The 14,322-nt window shown below is 43.9% G+C and overlaps 1 protein-coding gene across 1 annotated transcript; it reads right to left on the bottom strand.

Annotated features, from left to right (window-relative positions):
• Positions 1-804: 804 nt before the first annotated feature.
• Positions 805-7,724, bottom strand: LOC105987267 (cathepsin L1-like). Its single transcript, XM_013018479.1, has 8 exons — positions 7,631-7,724; positions 6,190-6,326; positions 5,808-5,930; positions 5,561-5,707; positions 3,933-4,157; positions 2,517-2,679; positions 1,901-2,015; positions 805-1,205 (listed from the first exon to the last, which is right to left on the bottom strand). The coding sequence occupies exons 2-8, from the start codon at positions 6,313-6,315 to the stop codon at positions 1,106-1,108; spliced, it is 999 nt and encodes a 332-aa protein (XP_012873933.1). The 5' UTR covers positions 6,316-6,326; positions 7,631-7,724; the 3' UTR covers positions 805-1,105.
• Between the last annotated feature and the right edge of the window lie 6,598 nt (positions 7,725-14,322).

The raw sequence follows: 14,322 nt of genomic DNA, 5'->3' as shown, positions 1-14,322 counted from the left end.
ATACCTGTAATTCAAGCACTTGTTTGCTGAGGTTGGAAAAACAGTTTGAGATCAGCCTGGACTACATAGAAAGACCCTGTCTTAAGTAACCAACAGAAGTCCCCAGCACTTGTGGCTCATGCCTATAATGCTACCTACTAAGGAAGCTGAAATATGAGAATCACTATTCAAAACCATCCTGAGCAGGAAAGTCTGTTAGACTCTTCCCTTCAAAAACCAGCAGAAAGCAGCAAGTAGGTGTGTTAATTAAAGTGGTAGAGTTAGGGTTGGGAAGGTGGCTCAGTGGTAGAGCGCTAGCCTTGAGCTGAAGAGCTGAGGGACAGCGCCCAGGCCCACGACTGGACCCCCCAAAAAAACAAAATAAAACAAAACAAAACAATAAAGTAGTAGAGTGTGAGCTTTGAGCAAAAATGACAAGAAAGAATAGAAGTTTGGTACTGACATGTATGCATACACATGCATGTGCTACCATGAGTGTGTGCATGTACATACATCAAAAGAAATGTTAATACTTGAGGTGATTAATAAGCCTATTATTCCATAATGATCAAAGACTGATCATTATGTAATACCATAATGATAGGAAAACATCACATTGTACCCATAAATACATACAATTACTATATGTATATTAAAACTATGAAATACAGTTGGGCTACATAAACTAATATAAAATGTGTATTTCTATCTAAAAACCCAAAGGCAACCATCATCTTTTACCTTTATCCTAATGTACTACACCGTATTCTCTTTACTTTCTCCAACTACATAAGAAGTCACCACATTATAAACAGAAGTCCAATCTTTATATACTGAACTAAATTTTATTTAAGGTAAAGCTTTATACATCCTTTTATAAAACGAAAATTCAAGTCTTAGAATTAAACAAGTCTTCAATATCATAAAGCTATTTATAATAGGAGTTTAAAAGTAGTGGTTAACATTTTACTCTTGTAAAAATGTCACAAGAATTCAAAATCATAATAACTTGGATCGTCAATGATTCAAGTGTTTTGTTTTGCCTTACAGAGGGGCTTGGACAGCTTTGAGACAGAATTCCTCCAGACATGCTGCCCGTAAGTCCTCCATTTGTCCGTGTAGCAGCTCATACTATGGGGTAGCTAGCTGCAGTTGCAAGTCCACAGTGGTTGTCTCTGTCCCTGGCTATTTTGACGAAGCCTTCTGCACCCCACTGAGTACCCCAGCTGAAATGTTTTCCATTTTCCATCACACATAGAAAACAAACAAAAACCAAGAAAAGATTAGCTTAATTAGTAACAGCACTTACACTTATATGTATCCTTACATTTACATATAAAAGACACTACCCTAATGCTAGCACAACTATATAAACACCTATATAAATTATATTCCCTCTGGGTCATTCGCTTTCAAGATAGGAAATTGAAAAGGCAGTGCTGGTACCTAATTACTCAGAAGGCTGCGATTTGAGGATCATGTTCCAAGCCAGCCAGGCAATAAAGTCCCTGAGACTCTTATCTCCAATAAACCACCAGAAAACCAGAAGTGGTTCTGTGGCTTAAGTGGTAGAGTGCCAGTCCTAGCAAAAAATCCCAAAGTTCAAAGGCAGTGCCCAGGCCCTACGACCCAAAATAAATTGATAAATCAGTTCTCAAACCGTCAGGTCCCATGCCCTTTGTTTTAAAATCCTTAGGGCCAAATGTGTTTCAGAATTAAGGAAACTGACTTTAGACATACAATATTACAGCTATGTACAGGGTTGTATATAATTTCTTGCTCATACATTAATTATCTCTGTGCTCACTCTTAAGAAGAGAAAGCCTCATGAGATAAAACTTGAACTTTTGTGAACTTGTCAATAATGCTCATTTCCAGGCAGAGACCCTCTTTTCAACATGAAATATTTAGAATTTTATACCTGTTCTTCACAAGCCAATATTTATCATCTGGGCCATTTCCATCAGTACCGTAGCCAACAATCAGAATGCCGTGATCCAGGTCCTTGCTGCTACAATTTGGTTCATAATAAATGCCTGGAAAAGTAAGATAAATACCAGAGTGAGACAACCCATTTTACATGGACAGTGATCTATCTCCCTATTGTCACCTACAGGGAGTGCCAAGTCTGTATTTAGTGACATTTAAACAGATTCCAAACATTCAAAAGATCTTAAATACTTTTCCCCTTCCCACCCCAAAAATAGTAATTAGGACAGCACCCAGGCCCAGAGTTCAAGCCCCACAACTGACCAAAAAACAAAACTAATTATGGCAAAGTTGGGCACTGGTGGCTCATCCCTGTAATCCTAGCTACTCAGGAGGCAAAGTTCAAAGATCACAATTCCAAGTGAGCCCAGGCAGGAAAGTTCATGAGACTTTTTTTGGTCAGTCATTGGGTCTGAACTCAGGGTATGGGCACTGTCTCTGAGCTCTTTTGCTCAAGGCTAGTGCTCTACCACTTTGAGCAACAGGGCCACTTCCGGTTTTATGGTGGCTAATTGGAGACAAGACTCTCACTATGTAAGACAACTTACCTGATTCATAGAACTGGAAGGATGTATGGCTTGCATCCATAGCTGCAGAAATGGGCCCCACAGAGGCCACTGCCTTCAGCAGGGACTTCTCCCTCGGAGGGATGTCCACAAATCCAGTGTCATTTGCCACAGCATATTCAGGATTGTACTTACACTTACCATCCTTTCAAAGTAAAAGAATAAAAGATTTAATGACTATCTTTTACCGCTTAGGAAGTGTTCCAGAATCAAAACACTCAGTAAATTAGTTTACCATTAGTTGATTTGAAACTTAAAGAGACTCTTATCTCCAATTAACTAACAAAAAGCTAAAAGTGGACTTGTGGGTCAAATGACAAGTCAATATTGAGCAAGAGTATAAGGTCCTGTGTTCAAGCCCCCGGACTTGCATATGAGTGCACACACACACACACACACACACACACACACACACACACACACACACACACACACACACACACAATTATTTTGTTAGTCATGGGGCTTGAGCTCAGGGCCTGGATACTGTCCCTGAGCTCTTTTGCTCAAGGCTAGTACCACTTTGTTCTGTAGCTCCACTTCCAGTTTTTTGAGTGATTAATTGGAGATAAGAGTTTCCAAGGACTTTTCTGCCCTGACTGACTTTAAGCCACAATCCTTAGATCTCAGCCTCTGAGTAGTGAGTATTAAAGTAGCTGTATTACAGGCATGAGAGATTAGTGCCTGGCCAAAAAGGATTTTCTTTTTTGGTCAGTTGTGGGACTTGAACTCTGGGCTTGGGCACTGTCCCTATGCTCTTCAGCTCAAGGCAAGCACTCCACTGCTTGAGCCACAGCGCCACTTCCGGTTTTCTAGTGATTTATTGGAGATAAGAGTCTCATACACTTTTTTGCCCAAGCTGGCTTTGAACCTCGATCCTCAGATCTCAGCCTCCTGAGTAACTAGGATTACAGGTGTGAGCCACCAGTGCTAGGCTAGGAATTATTTTTACAGTGCAGAAATTCCTATTATCTGTAGGGTGGTTTGGATATTCTGTTACAAAGAAGCTTAAACAGCTATATGTGAACTATCAAATCAGAGAAGACAAAAAAAATTGTGTGTGTGTGTGGTACTGGACCTTAAACTCAGGGCTTGGGCTCTGTGCCTTAGCTTCTTCACTTAGCTCCACTTCTGGCTTTTTACTGGTTAACTGGAGATAAGAGTCTGGAGGACTCTCCAGTCAGAACTGACTTCAAACTGAGATCCTCAGATCTCAGCCTCCAGGGTTACCAAGGATTATAGGTGTGAGCCATCAGCACAAGCCCAGCAAGAGTACTAAAAAGTTTGGTGATTCAATTCTACCATCTAGAATTGTGGCTTCTGGAAATGATGTTATCTCTGATTGTTTCATTCCACTCAGAGCTCAGACAATAGCAAACTAAAGCACTTCCATTTTACCTGGCCTTCATATGGATAGGATTTCTCAGAGTCCAAGCCTTTATTTTCCTTGACATACTGGAAGGCAAAGTCCATTAAGCCACCATTGCAGCCCTGATTGCCTTGAGGATGAGAGCAGTCCACTAGGTTCTGCTCACTGAGGGAAATCAGTTTGCCAGTCTTCTTGAACATCTGCCCTTCCAGGGCTCCAGTCGCACTGAAAGCCCAACAAGAACCACATTGACCCTGAAAAAGGAAATTTAAAAAGCTGAAAGTTTCTAGACAAAGATCAACAACAGTTTACATATCACCTTATTTTTATATATTTACTTTTTGTGTGTGCTAGTCCTTGGGCTTGAACTCAGTTTTTGTGTTTTTTTTTTTTTTTGGTTGGTTGTGGGACTTGAAATTTGGGCCTGTGCTCTGTCCCTGAGCTCTACAGCTCAGTTTTCTGGTGGTTAACTGGAGATGAGAGTCTTGCAGACTTTCCTGCCTAGGTTGGCTTTGAACCGTGATCCTCAGATCTCAGCCTCCCAAGTAGCTTAGATTACAGGAGTGAACCACTGGCACCTGGCTTCACTTCTGGCTTTTTCTGAGCACTTTATTGGAGATTAAAAATCTCACAGAATTTCCTGCTAGGGCTAGCTTTGAACTACAATACCCAGATCACAACAGATCAGTGTCCTGAATAGCTAGGATTACAGCTGTTACATTTTCAAGTAGTTAACAGTAGCATGTGGGTGAGCAATCATAACCACAATGTTGTTTTTGTTTTTTTAATTAAAAGGCTGGATATATCGGCTTGTACTTGTTAATCTCAGCTACTGAGAAGGCAGAGATAAGGTGATCTCAAATTTGAGGCCAGCCTGGATAAAAAGTTAGTGAGACCAATATCTCAAAGAACAAGCCAGAAGCCAGGGCCAGGAGCTGGTGGATCACACTTGTAATCCCTAGCTACTCAGATCTGAGGATCATGGTTCAAAGCCAGGTGAGAAAGTTTGTGTGACTCTTATCTCTAACCAACAAAAAAGCTAGAAATGGAGCTGTGGCTTAAAGTGGTAGAGCACTAGCCTTGAGCAAAAGAGCTCCAGGAAGCCGGGTGCTGGTGGCTCATGCCTATAATCCTAGCTACTCAGGAGGCTGAGATCTGAGGATCGTGGTTAAAGCCAGCCTGGGCAGGAAAGTCTGTGAGACTCTTATCTCCAATAAACCACCCGAAAACTGGAAGTGGCCCTGTGGTTCAAGCGGTATAGAGTTCAAGCCCATGACCAACAAAAAAAAAAAAAAAGAGCTCAGGGAGAGTACCCAGGCCCTAAGTTCAAGCTCCACACTGACATTTAAAAAAACAACAATCCAGGTCTAGTGGTATGTATCTGTAATCTCAACTACTAACAGTAGAATTACATTTTAAAGCTGATCCTGGAAAAAGGCATAGACTCTATCTGAAAACAACAACTAAAGCTACAAGAGCTGGTTCAAGTAGTAAAGTACTTGCTCAGAAATCACACAAAGTCCTGAGTTCAAATCCCAACACTATTTCCTGTCTGAAATAGCAAATTTTATGTAGCTCCACAATACTCCAAAGCAACTATGCCAGTTTACTCAGATTTTCCTGGCAGCGCAGAGTGTGTACCTGACACTTTTCATACCTGATTCTTCACAGGGGTCACATAGCCTTTTTCTGTCCAATTCACAGATGCAGGGGGCTTAAAAAATAGAAGTTCCTGAAACATTTTCCCCTTCTTGTGCTTTGAACTCTGAAAGCCATTCATCACCTGTCTGAATTCTTCATTGGTCTTCAAAAGAAACAAATAAGATGAAAAGGCAAGAGGAATCATTTTGTGAAGAAGTGAAGACAAGCAGCCTGGAGTTAAGCAATGCATGTGTGACACTCACCATGTCCCCAAAGGCATTCATTTTCATGGTGAAGCCATGTCTGCCTAGGCTGTATTCCCCATTATGCATTTCAATCATTTTCATGTTCTTTTCCCAGACTGCTCTCCTCCATCCTTCTTCATTCTAGAAGCAAAATGTTAATTTTTACTTAAAACCTGTGTTCACCATGAGGCTTTTTAAGGCAAAGATAAAATCCATGGCCAAGGATGGCATTACATCTCTGGAAGGTGGTTCTCTTAGATCCAAAGAGAGCAGGGATGTTTTCCATATCGTGCTCACCAATGGGTGTAGTAAGATTACTGACTGGGTAGGTAAGAGCAGGCTACTCCCAGCCCATGAACTCTAAGAGCCATTCCTGCCAGGTAATTTCAAAGATACCAACCGAGCCATATAGTCTCCTGTGCATTGACTTCCACTGGTACCACTTTGTGTCTAAGTTCTGGTCATGTTTTGGAGTAGCTGAGGCTATTCCCAAGCAAAAGGCAGCGAGGAAGAGTGAAAGATTCATGGTTCAAAAACCTAGGAAAAGAAAAGAAATAAGTATGCATGTGCTATTTACTGGGGCTTGAACTCAGGGCCAGAGATCTGTCCCTTAGGCTTTTCTACTTGACTATCTGATGAAATCAATTTTGGGGGGGGGCAAGGGGGAGTTGTTACTGGAGCTTGAACTGGGTGTGTATGCTGTCCTTTAGCTTTTTCCTTTCAAGATTGGTGCTCTATCACTTTAGTGGACAACTCTGCTTCCAGCTTTTTAGTAAACTGGAGATAAGAGCCTGAGCTGGTTTCCAGCCTCAGTCTTCAGACCTCAGCATCCTGAGTAGCTAGGATTACAGGCGTGAGCCACCAGAGCCCGGCAAAAATTAAAGCTACCATAACGGAGTAGAAACATCTTAGTTATCTTCTTAATTATTAACATAAAGATGGGGAAAAGGAGAGGGGGAGGGAGGACCAAAAGAGGGCAAGGGACTAAATATTTGATTAAGCTACTGAAATGGCAAGCAGCCTGACAAATGCTATATGGAATCGAAGTAAAATAAATGGTCAAAATGTCACTTCCGAGTGGTGCAATAATCTGGGCTTGCAAGGTCCCACAACAGTACCTTAATGGTACCTTTAGGCAACAACTTGGCAACAAGGAAGTGGTTCATCCAGGTTATTTACCTGGCAGTACTGAGGTCTCCCAGGAGGAGTCTTACTATGAGAACATCTGGAATCAAGTAAGGAAAGAGGGATCCCCAAGAATTAGTAGGCTATTGCATACTTGAGATGTATTGCAATCTGCCTTGGAACTGAAATCTCTCAGAAGTGCCTTCCCAGGGGATCGGGGCTGGGAGTGGGGGGGGGTCCCGGCAGAGCACCCCTTCCCCACAAGGGGCACCCCGGGGTGGGGAGGGGGGCAATACTGCTCCGCCCAAGCACAGCCCAACCACTCGCAAGGAGATGATGGCGGCGCAGGGAGCGCTGGGCATCGGGACTCGGCTGCGCGGACCCGGCTCCCCCTGCCTGGCTCTTCCAGGCCCGGACACTGCGCGGCCTAGGGCGGGGGGCGGCCCCGAGGCCGGCAGACCGCAGGTACCCCACGCTCTCCGCCCCCCGGCCCGCCTCACACCCCGATCCCCAAGGCCCTCCGGAGTTTTCCCACCGCCCTCCCACCGCTCCCGGACCTGAACGCCGGCAGAGCTCCGGACGGATGCCCAGGTTCCCACGAGCGGCGCCCGCCTCATCCCCCGTGCCCCGGCAGGGGTTGCGTCCCCAGCCCCGACCCCACCTCAAGTCCCAGCTCACCCCGCGCCGCCACGGCGCGGCAGGAGGGGCGCGCTCACCTGGTGCGGCGGCCGCTGCGCAGGCGCACTCCGCAGGCGCAGCTTCTATCTCAGGTCGCCCGGGGTCCAAGAATCTGGCCCAGCTGCGCCTGACTCAAGCTTTAAAGCCCCACGTCGGGCGCTTGCCTGACCACGCCCCCGACACCTCCCCGCTTGACGATTGGTTCCTCCCCGAGCGGGGCGGGGCCTGCGCGCTTTCTGACTCCCAGCACGTGATGCCGCGGGGTCTGGACTCGTCCGTGGGTGGGGCGAGCGGATCCGAGTGGATTCGCGGTCCCTTCCGGGCAGAGCGGGGAGTGGTAGGATTCCTTTGTTGGAGGGCTGGGGGTCCGAAGAACTACTCGGACTGGAAGCGCTGGGCTGGCGGTGTGTGGGGCGAGGGGTGGGGGAAGAAGAAAGAAGAGCGTGCAGCAGCAAGCTCGGTGTGAGTTTTCAGGGGATCCCTGAGCGTGGATTGGAAATGTCCTCTAAGATGGAGAGCCGGTGTAATCTAGTGGTTGCTGTTTGATCCACAGCACAGGTGGAGCCGGGAAGGGTAGCTCTCATTTCAGGTTAATTCCCCCAAGATACTGACCCAGGGGAAAAGAATCGCATTTTGCGGTGCGTCCTGGCCTGGATCCGCTTAGCAAAAGGGCTCACCCCATTCTCCAGTCCAAAATCATTCGCAGAAAATGCGGTTACTGAGCGCAAGAGCCTCACAGCAACAAGCCTAGCTACTCAGGAGGCTGAGATCTGAGGATCGCCGTGCAAAGCCAGCCCGGGAAGGAAAGTCTGTGAGACTGTTATCCCCAATTAACCAGTGAAAAGCTGGAAGTGTGGCTGTGGTTCAAATGATAGAGCTCCAGCCTATCATTTGAACCCTGACCCTGGGTTCAAGCCCCAACACTGGCACAAAACAGAAAGATAGAGACAGTAGAGACTGATGGAGACTATTATCAACTCTGCATTACAAATGATGTCTTCTTCACCTTGCAAATGCTTCTCGTGGAATTCAGTACATTTACTTTAGTAATAGTTAATTTCAGGGTTGAGGTTGTATAGTTGGAGAAAAACTTTTACAGGAAAACCTATCGGTAAGGATTTCAAGAAATGAATTCAGAAACATTTCTAAATTTTCAACCATTTCACTAAAGGAAATATATTTTAGAAAACAGGACTGGAGTTTACTTCATGGGGTAGGACATTTGACGCCCTGAATTCAAGTCTCAGTACATCACCCTCCAAAAATTAAAAAGACAGGGGCTGGGAAGGTGGCTCAGTGGTAGAGTGCTTGCCTTGCATGCATGAGACCCTCGGTTCGATTCTTCAGCACCACATAAGCAAAAAGAAAAAAGCCGGAAGTGGCGCTGTGGCTCAAGTGGTAGAGCACTAGCCTTGAGCTGAAGAGCTGAGGGACAGTGCCCAGGCCCAGAGTTCAGGCCCCACTTCCGGACCCCCCCCAAAAAAAAGACAAAATGTATTTTAGGAAATAAACATTCTTTGACCTTCCCTATAATTCTGTTCTCATCTTTCTTTAACTACAAAAATATTACAGTGCATATCAATTTATAAACTTTTACAGAAAAATTGAGGTGTGTGTGAGTGTGTGTGTGTACAGGGTCCGGGTCTTGAACTTAGGGCCTCTTACTTTCTGCCCACAGCTAGCTCTCCATCACAACTGTGTCTCTAATTGGAGTTTTGGGTTTAAATAGCAATCAATGTCTCCCTTAGATTGGCTTCTAACTGCAATCCACAGATCTCTGCCTCCTGAGTAGCTACAGTTAGAGGTGTGATCCATGAGTACCAGACAATAATTATTGTCAATTCAAGGCAAAAAACCAAAAGGCCATTTTACTTTTTCCCTTTGAGAGGGTCTTACTATGCAGTCTAGGCTGCCCCGGCCTTCTCACTGCTGGGATTACAAGTATGTACCAGCATACTTATCTCAAATATTTTATTTGAGCTGTAGATCACACCTGTAATCCTCGGGACCCTGAAGGCTGAGATCTAAGGATCACAGTTCAAAGCCAGCCTAGGCAGAAAAGTCTGTGAGACTGTCATCTTCAGTTAACTAACAAAAAGCCACAAAGATCTGTGGCTTAAGTGGTACAGCACCATCCTTAAGTGAAAAAGCCTAGGGACAGTGCTCAGGCCCCAAGTTTAAGGTCTAGTTCTGGCACACACACACGTGCACATGCATGCACAGGTACGCATGTGTGCACACAGACAGACAGACCAAGGTTTATTTATGTCCTATGAAGAAGGAGTCTTTCCCTCCCAATTACAACTAGGTTAGGATGCTCTCAGGTGCTTACAAAACTATACTGTAAGTGGTTGGAGTCTTGCTTTTTTCCTTTGTCTAAATTTATTCAACATAGTCATCGTTCACACATGGGAATAAGCGAAAACCACCATATGAGAACAAAAAAGCTACATATTTAGAACTTGATATAACAACGATATACGACAGGAAAACCTGTAGTTTTGGGGGGAAAAAAAGGGAGACTGCATGTGCCAAGTTTGGAGACTTACCATAAGAAGGCTGAAAAAATTAGATTTTTAAAAAACATACGCTGGTATGGGGGCTTGAACTCAGGAGCCTGCACAATGTCCCTTAGCTTTCTGTGTCTTACTCAAGGATGGTGCTCTACCAGTTTAGCTCCCATTTCTACGTTCTGCTCTTTTGGGGGGGAGGGGTGTGAGGGTGATTAATTGAAGATAAGTGTGTCTTGGACTTTCATGCCCAGACTGACTTTGAACCTCAATCTTCAGAGCTTAGTCTTTTGAGTAGCTAGGATTACAGGCATAAGCTACTGATACCCATCCAGTTCTGGCTTTTTGTTGGTTAATTAGAAATAAGAGTTTCAAGGATTTGTCTGCCTGGCAGGGCTTCAAACCATGACCCTCAGATCTCAGCCTGCTAAAGTAGTTAGTATTACAGGAGTGAGCCACTTGGGTCCACCCTAGAGGAGTAATTCTTAGGAATTAACTTAAATGTGCTTAATTTGGGCACCAAATTTGATTGGAAGAATTAACTATTAGAAATGGATCATGTTATACAGTTGCTTTGGTTTGCCCAGAGTGGAGAGGTAGAGGGAAAAATAAAGACATTGTCATCATTGAGCAAGTCCTGAAGAATCTGAGCTGTTCACTATGAGGATTATGCGCTGTTTTTTTCCCCTGGTGGGCCAGAGATAGATTGCTGTATAGTTGAGCTATTGTATGTTTGTTTATACAATGTATCACAAGCAATCTTAGTTATTCTAACACGTGGGTTTTAGAGTTGCCCTTGGGCCACAGCTCCCTATGATTGTACCGGGTGGAAAAACCTGTCACTGCATCAAAATCTGAGCCTTGAGCAAGAGCTTGGCAGCAGGCTGTGTGCCAATTGCTGCTCCAAAGAAGGGCATCCCCTTTTTGCTTATGTGTATATCAATCCTGGGTGCTATCCCTTAGCTTTTTTTTGTTTTGTTTTGTTTTCTTAGAGCTATCACTTCCATTTGAGCCACAGCTCCACTTCCTGAGTTTTGTTAGTTAATTGGAGCTAAGAGTCTCACAGACTTTCCTGTCTGGACTAGCTTTGAACTTCAGTCCTCAAATCAGCCTCATATGTTGGTAGAATTACAAGAGTGAGCCAGTGGTACCAGCTCTTTGATTCTTGAAATATGATTTGAATGCATTGGCAAAAACTTGCACTCCCGTTACAAATCCAAAGTATAAAATTAAACCAAGAAATACCTACATGTACACAAATATTGGAGATGCTCACCTAACATAATATCTAATGACATTTGTGTATACAAAAAAGTATTACTATATTACTAGTCATTTTGTTTCTCTTGTATCTTTTCAGTTTTTACTTTGTTGTGAAATAATTTCATTAGATGCTAATTATTCAAATGGTCACAGGGAACAATTGGCTCCCTTCCAAGTGACATTGTCCAAGATGCATTGTAATCAAACTGACTTTTTGAATTGAAACCCCTTTGTACAGCTACTTAAAGATAACAACAACAACAACAATAATAATAAAAAGCTTATACTCAACGCCAGTGGCTCAGGCCTATAATCTTAGCTATTCAGGAGGCTGATAGTTGAGGTTCTTGCTTTGAAGCTAGCCCAAGGAGGGAAGTCTAGGAGATTTTTGTAGTTGTTGTTGGTCATGGGACTTGAACTTGGGCCTGAGCACTGCCCTTCAACTCTTCAGCTCAAGGTGAGCACTCTTCCACTTGGGCCACAGCACCACTTCCAATCTATGAGCTTTTCTTTGCGGGGGGGGGGACAGGGGGGGAGTTCGGTTATGGGGCCTGAACTCTGGGCCTGGGTGCTGCCCCTCAGCTCTTCAGCTCAAGGCTAGTGCTCTACCACTTGAGCCACAGTGCCATTTCCGGCTTTTTTCTTTTTGCTTAGGTGATGCTGAGGAATCAGACCCAGGGCCTCATGCATGCAAGGCAAGTGGCTCTACCATGAAGCCACCTTCCCAGCCCCAATCTACGAGCTTTTTATTTCTAATTAACCACTGAAAAAATTGGAAGTAGAGATATAGCTTAAATGATAAAGTGCTAACCTAGAGCAAAAATGTTCAGGGACAACATGTAGGTCCTGAGTTCAATTCTCAGAACTGGCACAAAAAGAAAAAAATATTTTACAAAATAAGTTACATTGTAGGAGCTAGGAGGTGGATCAGTTAGTAGAGTGCTTGCCTCCCATACATGAGGCCCTGGGTTCGATTCCTCAGCACCACATAAACAGAAAAAGCCAGAAGTGGTACTGTGGCTCAAGTGGTAGAGCACTAGCCTTGAGCTGAAGAGCTGAGGGACAGCAGCCAGGCCCAGAGTTCAAGCCCCACGATCAACAAAAACAACAACAAAAATAGTTACATTGTAGTTGTGACCAATTTTTACCTCCACTTTTGATAAGATGCAGGTGGCAGAAAGTCTTGATTCCTATTTAAAACACCATATCTGTGATAAAATACTCTTATGTATAAGTCTCATGTAAACTTACTTAAGTGAGTCTCATGTAGACTTACTTTGCTCACAAGTAAAGCAAGCTATGATGAAAGAAGGAAAGAGAAAAAAGAAGGGATTACTTTTTAAGAACATTGATCAAACTTTACATTTGTGAAAAACATTTTTTTTCTTTTTTTTGGGGGGGGGTCCAGTTGTGGGGCCTGAACTCTGGGCCTGGGTGCTGTCCCTCAGCTCTTCAACTCAAGGCTAGCGCTCTACCGCTTGAGCCACAGTGCCACTTCTGGCTTTTTTCTTTTTGCTTATGTGGTGCTGAGGAATTGAACCCAGGGCCTCAGGCATGCAAGGCAAGCACTCTACCACTGAGCACCCATTTTTTATTTATATTTGTTTTCTAAGATACAGTCTTGCTAATTTGGGTTGCCCGGGTTGGTCTTGAACTCAAGATTGTCCTTGCTCTGCCTCGAGCAGCTGGCATTGCAGGTGTGCACAACCATACCTGGCTAGCCCAATTATTCTTTAATGTTCATATGAAACCCATTTACCTAATCACCTAATGCTTTGAGTTACTGTAGCTTTGTTTCCCTCTGGGGATAGGCCATCAGCCAATTTCTCAAATATGTAAGTGAAACAACAAGAATGAATTAATAAGCTCTTCCTTTATGCTCATTGTTACTTTCTGGTGTAGTTCAAATATTTCCTTACACAGTCTAGAAGTACATTTTCCAGTATCTTTTCTTTTTCTTTCTTTCTTTTCTGTCTGTTGTGGGGCTTGAACTCAGGGCGTGAGTGCTGTCCCTGAGCTCTTCTGCTCAAGGCTAATGTTCTCTCACTGTGAGCCACAGCACCACTTCCTGTTTTTGAGTGGTTAATTGAAGATAAGAATGTCCCAGAGACTTTTCTGCCTGGGCTGGCTTTGAACTAAGCTCCTCAGATCTCAGCCTCGTGAGTAGTTAGGATTATGGGCCGGAGCCAATGGTGCTCTGCCCAGCCTTCCAACTTCTTTTCAGAGGCTTAACCTTTCTGAGTGCAAATGAGATTGATTAATTATGGTGTAATCTTGGCTTGACGACAGATGGACACAAACTTGGCAGATGTATTTAAATGGCATTGTGACAAGGGGACTGTGACCCTATAAAACTTTCCTAACAGTGCTACAACTCTCAATGGGTGCTACAAGATCTCTCCCTCAATTTGAAAATAAATCTTTTCAAGACATGAAGAGTCAGGAGCCAGTGGCTCATGCTTATAAATCTTAGTGACTCAGGAGGCTGAGTTATAAGAATTAAGGTTCAGAGCCAGTCCAGGCAGTCAAATCTGAGAGATTCCTATCTCCAACTAACCAGTAAGAAACCAACAGTAGCAGTGTGGCTCAAATGATACAGTATCAGACTGGAGGGGAAAAGCTAAACAAAAGCACAAATCCTTGAATTCAAGCCCCAATACCCACACCAAAAACAATAAAATATAAAATAAAATAAAACCACTTTCCTATGGCTGCTGCAACAAATCACCCCACAACTTTGCAGCTTAACCATAGACTTTTTAAAAAATGTATTTTCTTATAAAGATGCTGTACAGAGGGGCACATAGACTTTTATACTGGAACTCTGTGTGTGTGTGTGTGTGTGTGTGTGTGTGTGTGTGTGTGTGTGTGTGGTGGTGGTTGTTGTTTTTGTTGGTTATGAGCTTGAACTCTGGGCCTAATCTCTGTCTCTCAGCTCTACAGCTCAAGGTGAGGGC

Source organism: Dipodomys ordii, unplaced genomic scaffold, assembly GCF_000151885.1.
Source record: "Dipodomys ordii isolate 6190 unplaced genomic scaffold, Dord_2.0 Scaffold40, whole genome shotgun sequence".
Classification (NCBI taxonomy): Eukaryota; Metazoa; Chordata; class Mammalia; order Rodentia; family Heteromyidae; genus Dipodomys; species Dipodomys ordii.
This window is presented reverse-complemented; position numbering and strand designations above follow the sequence as displayed.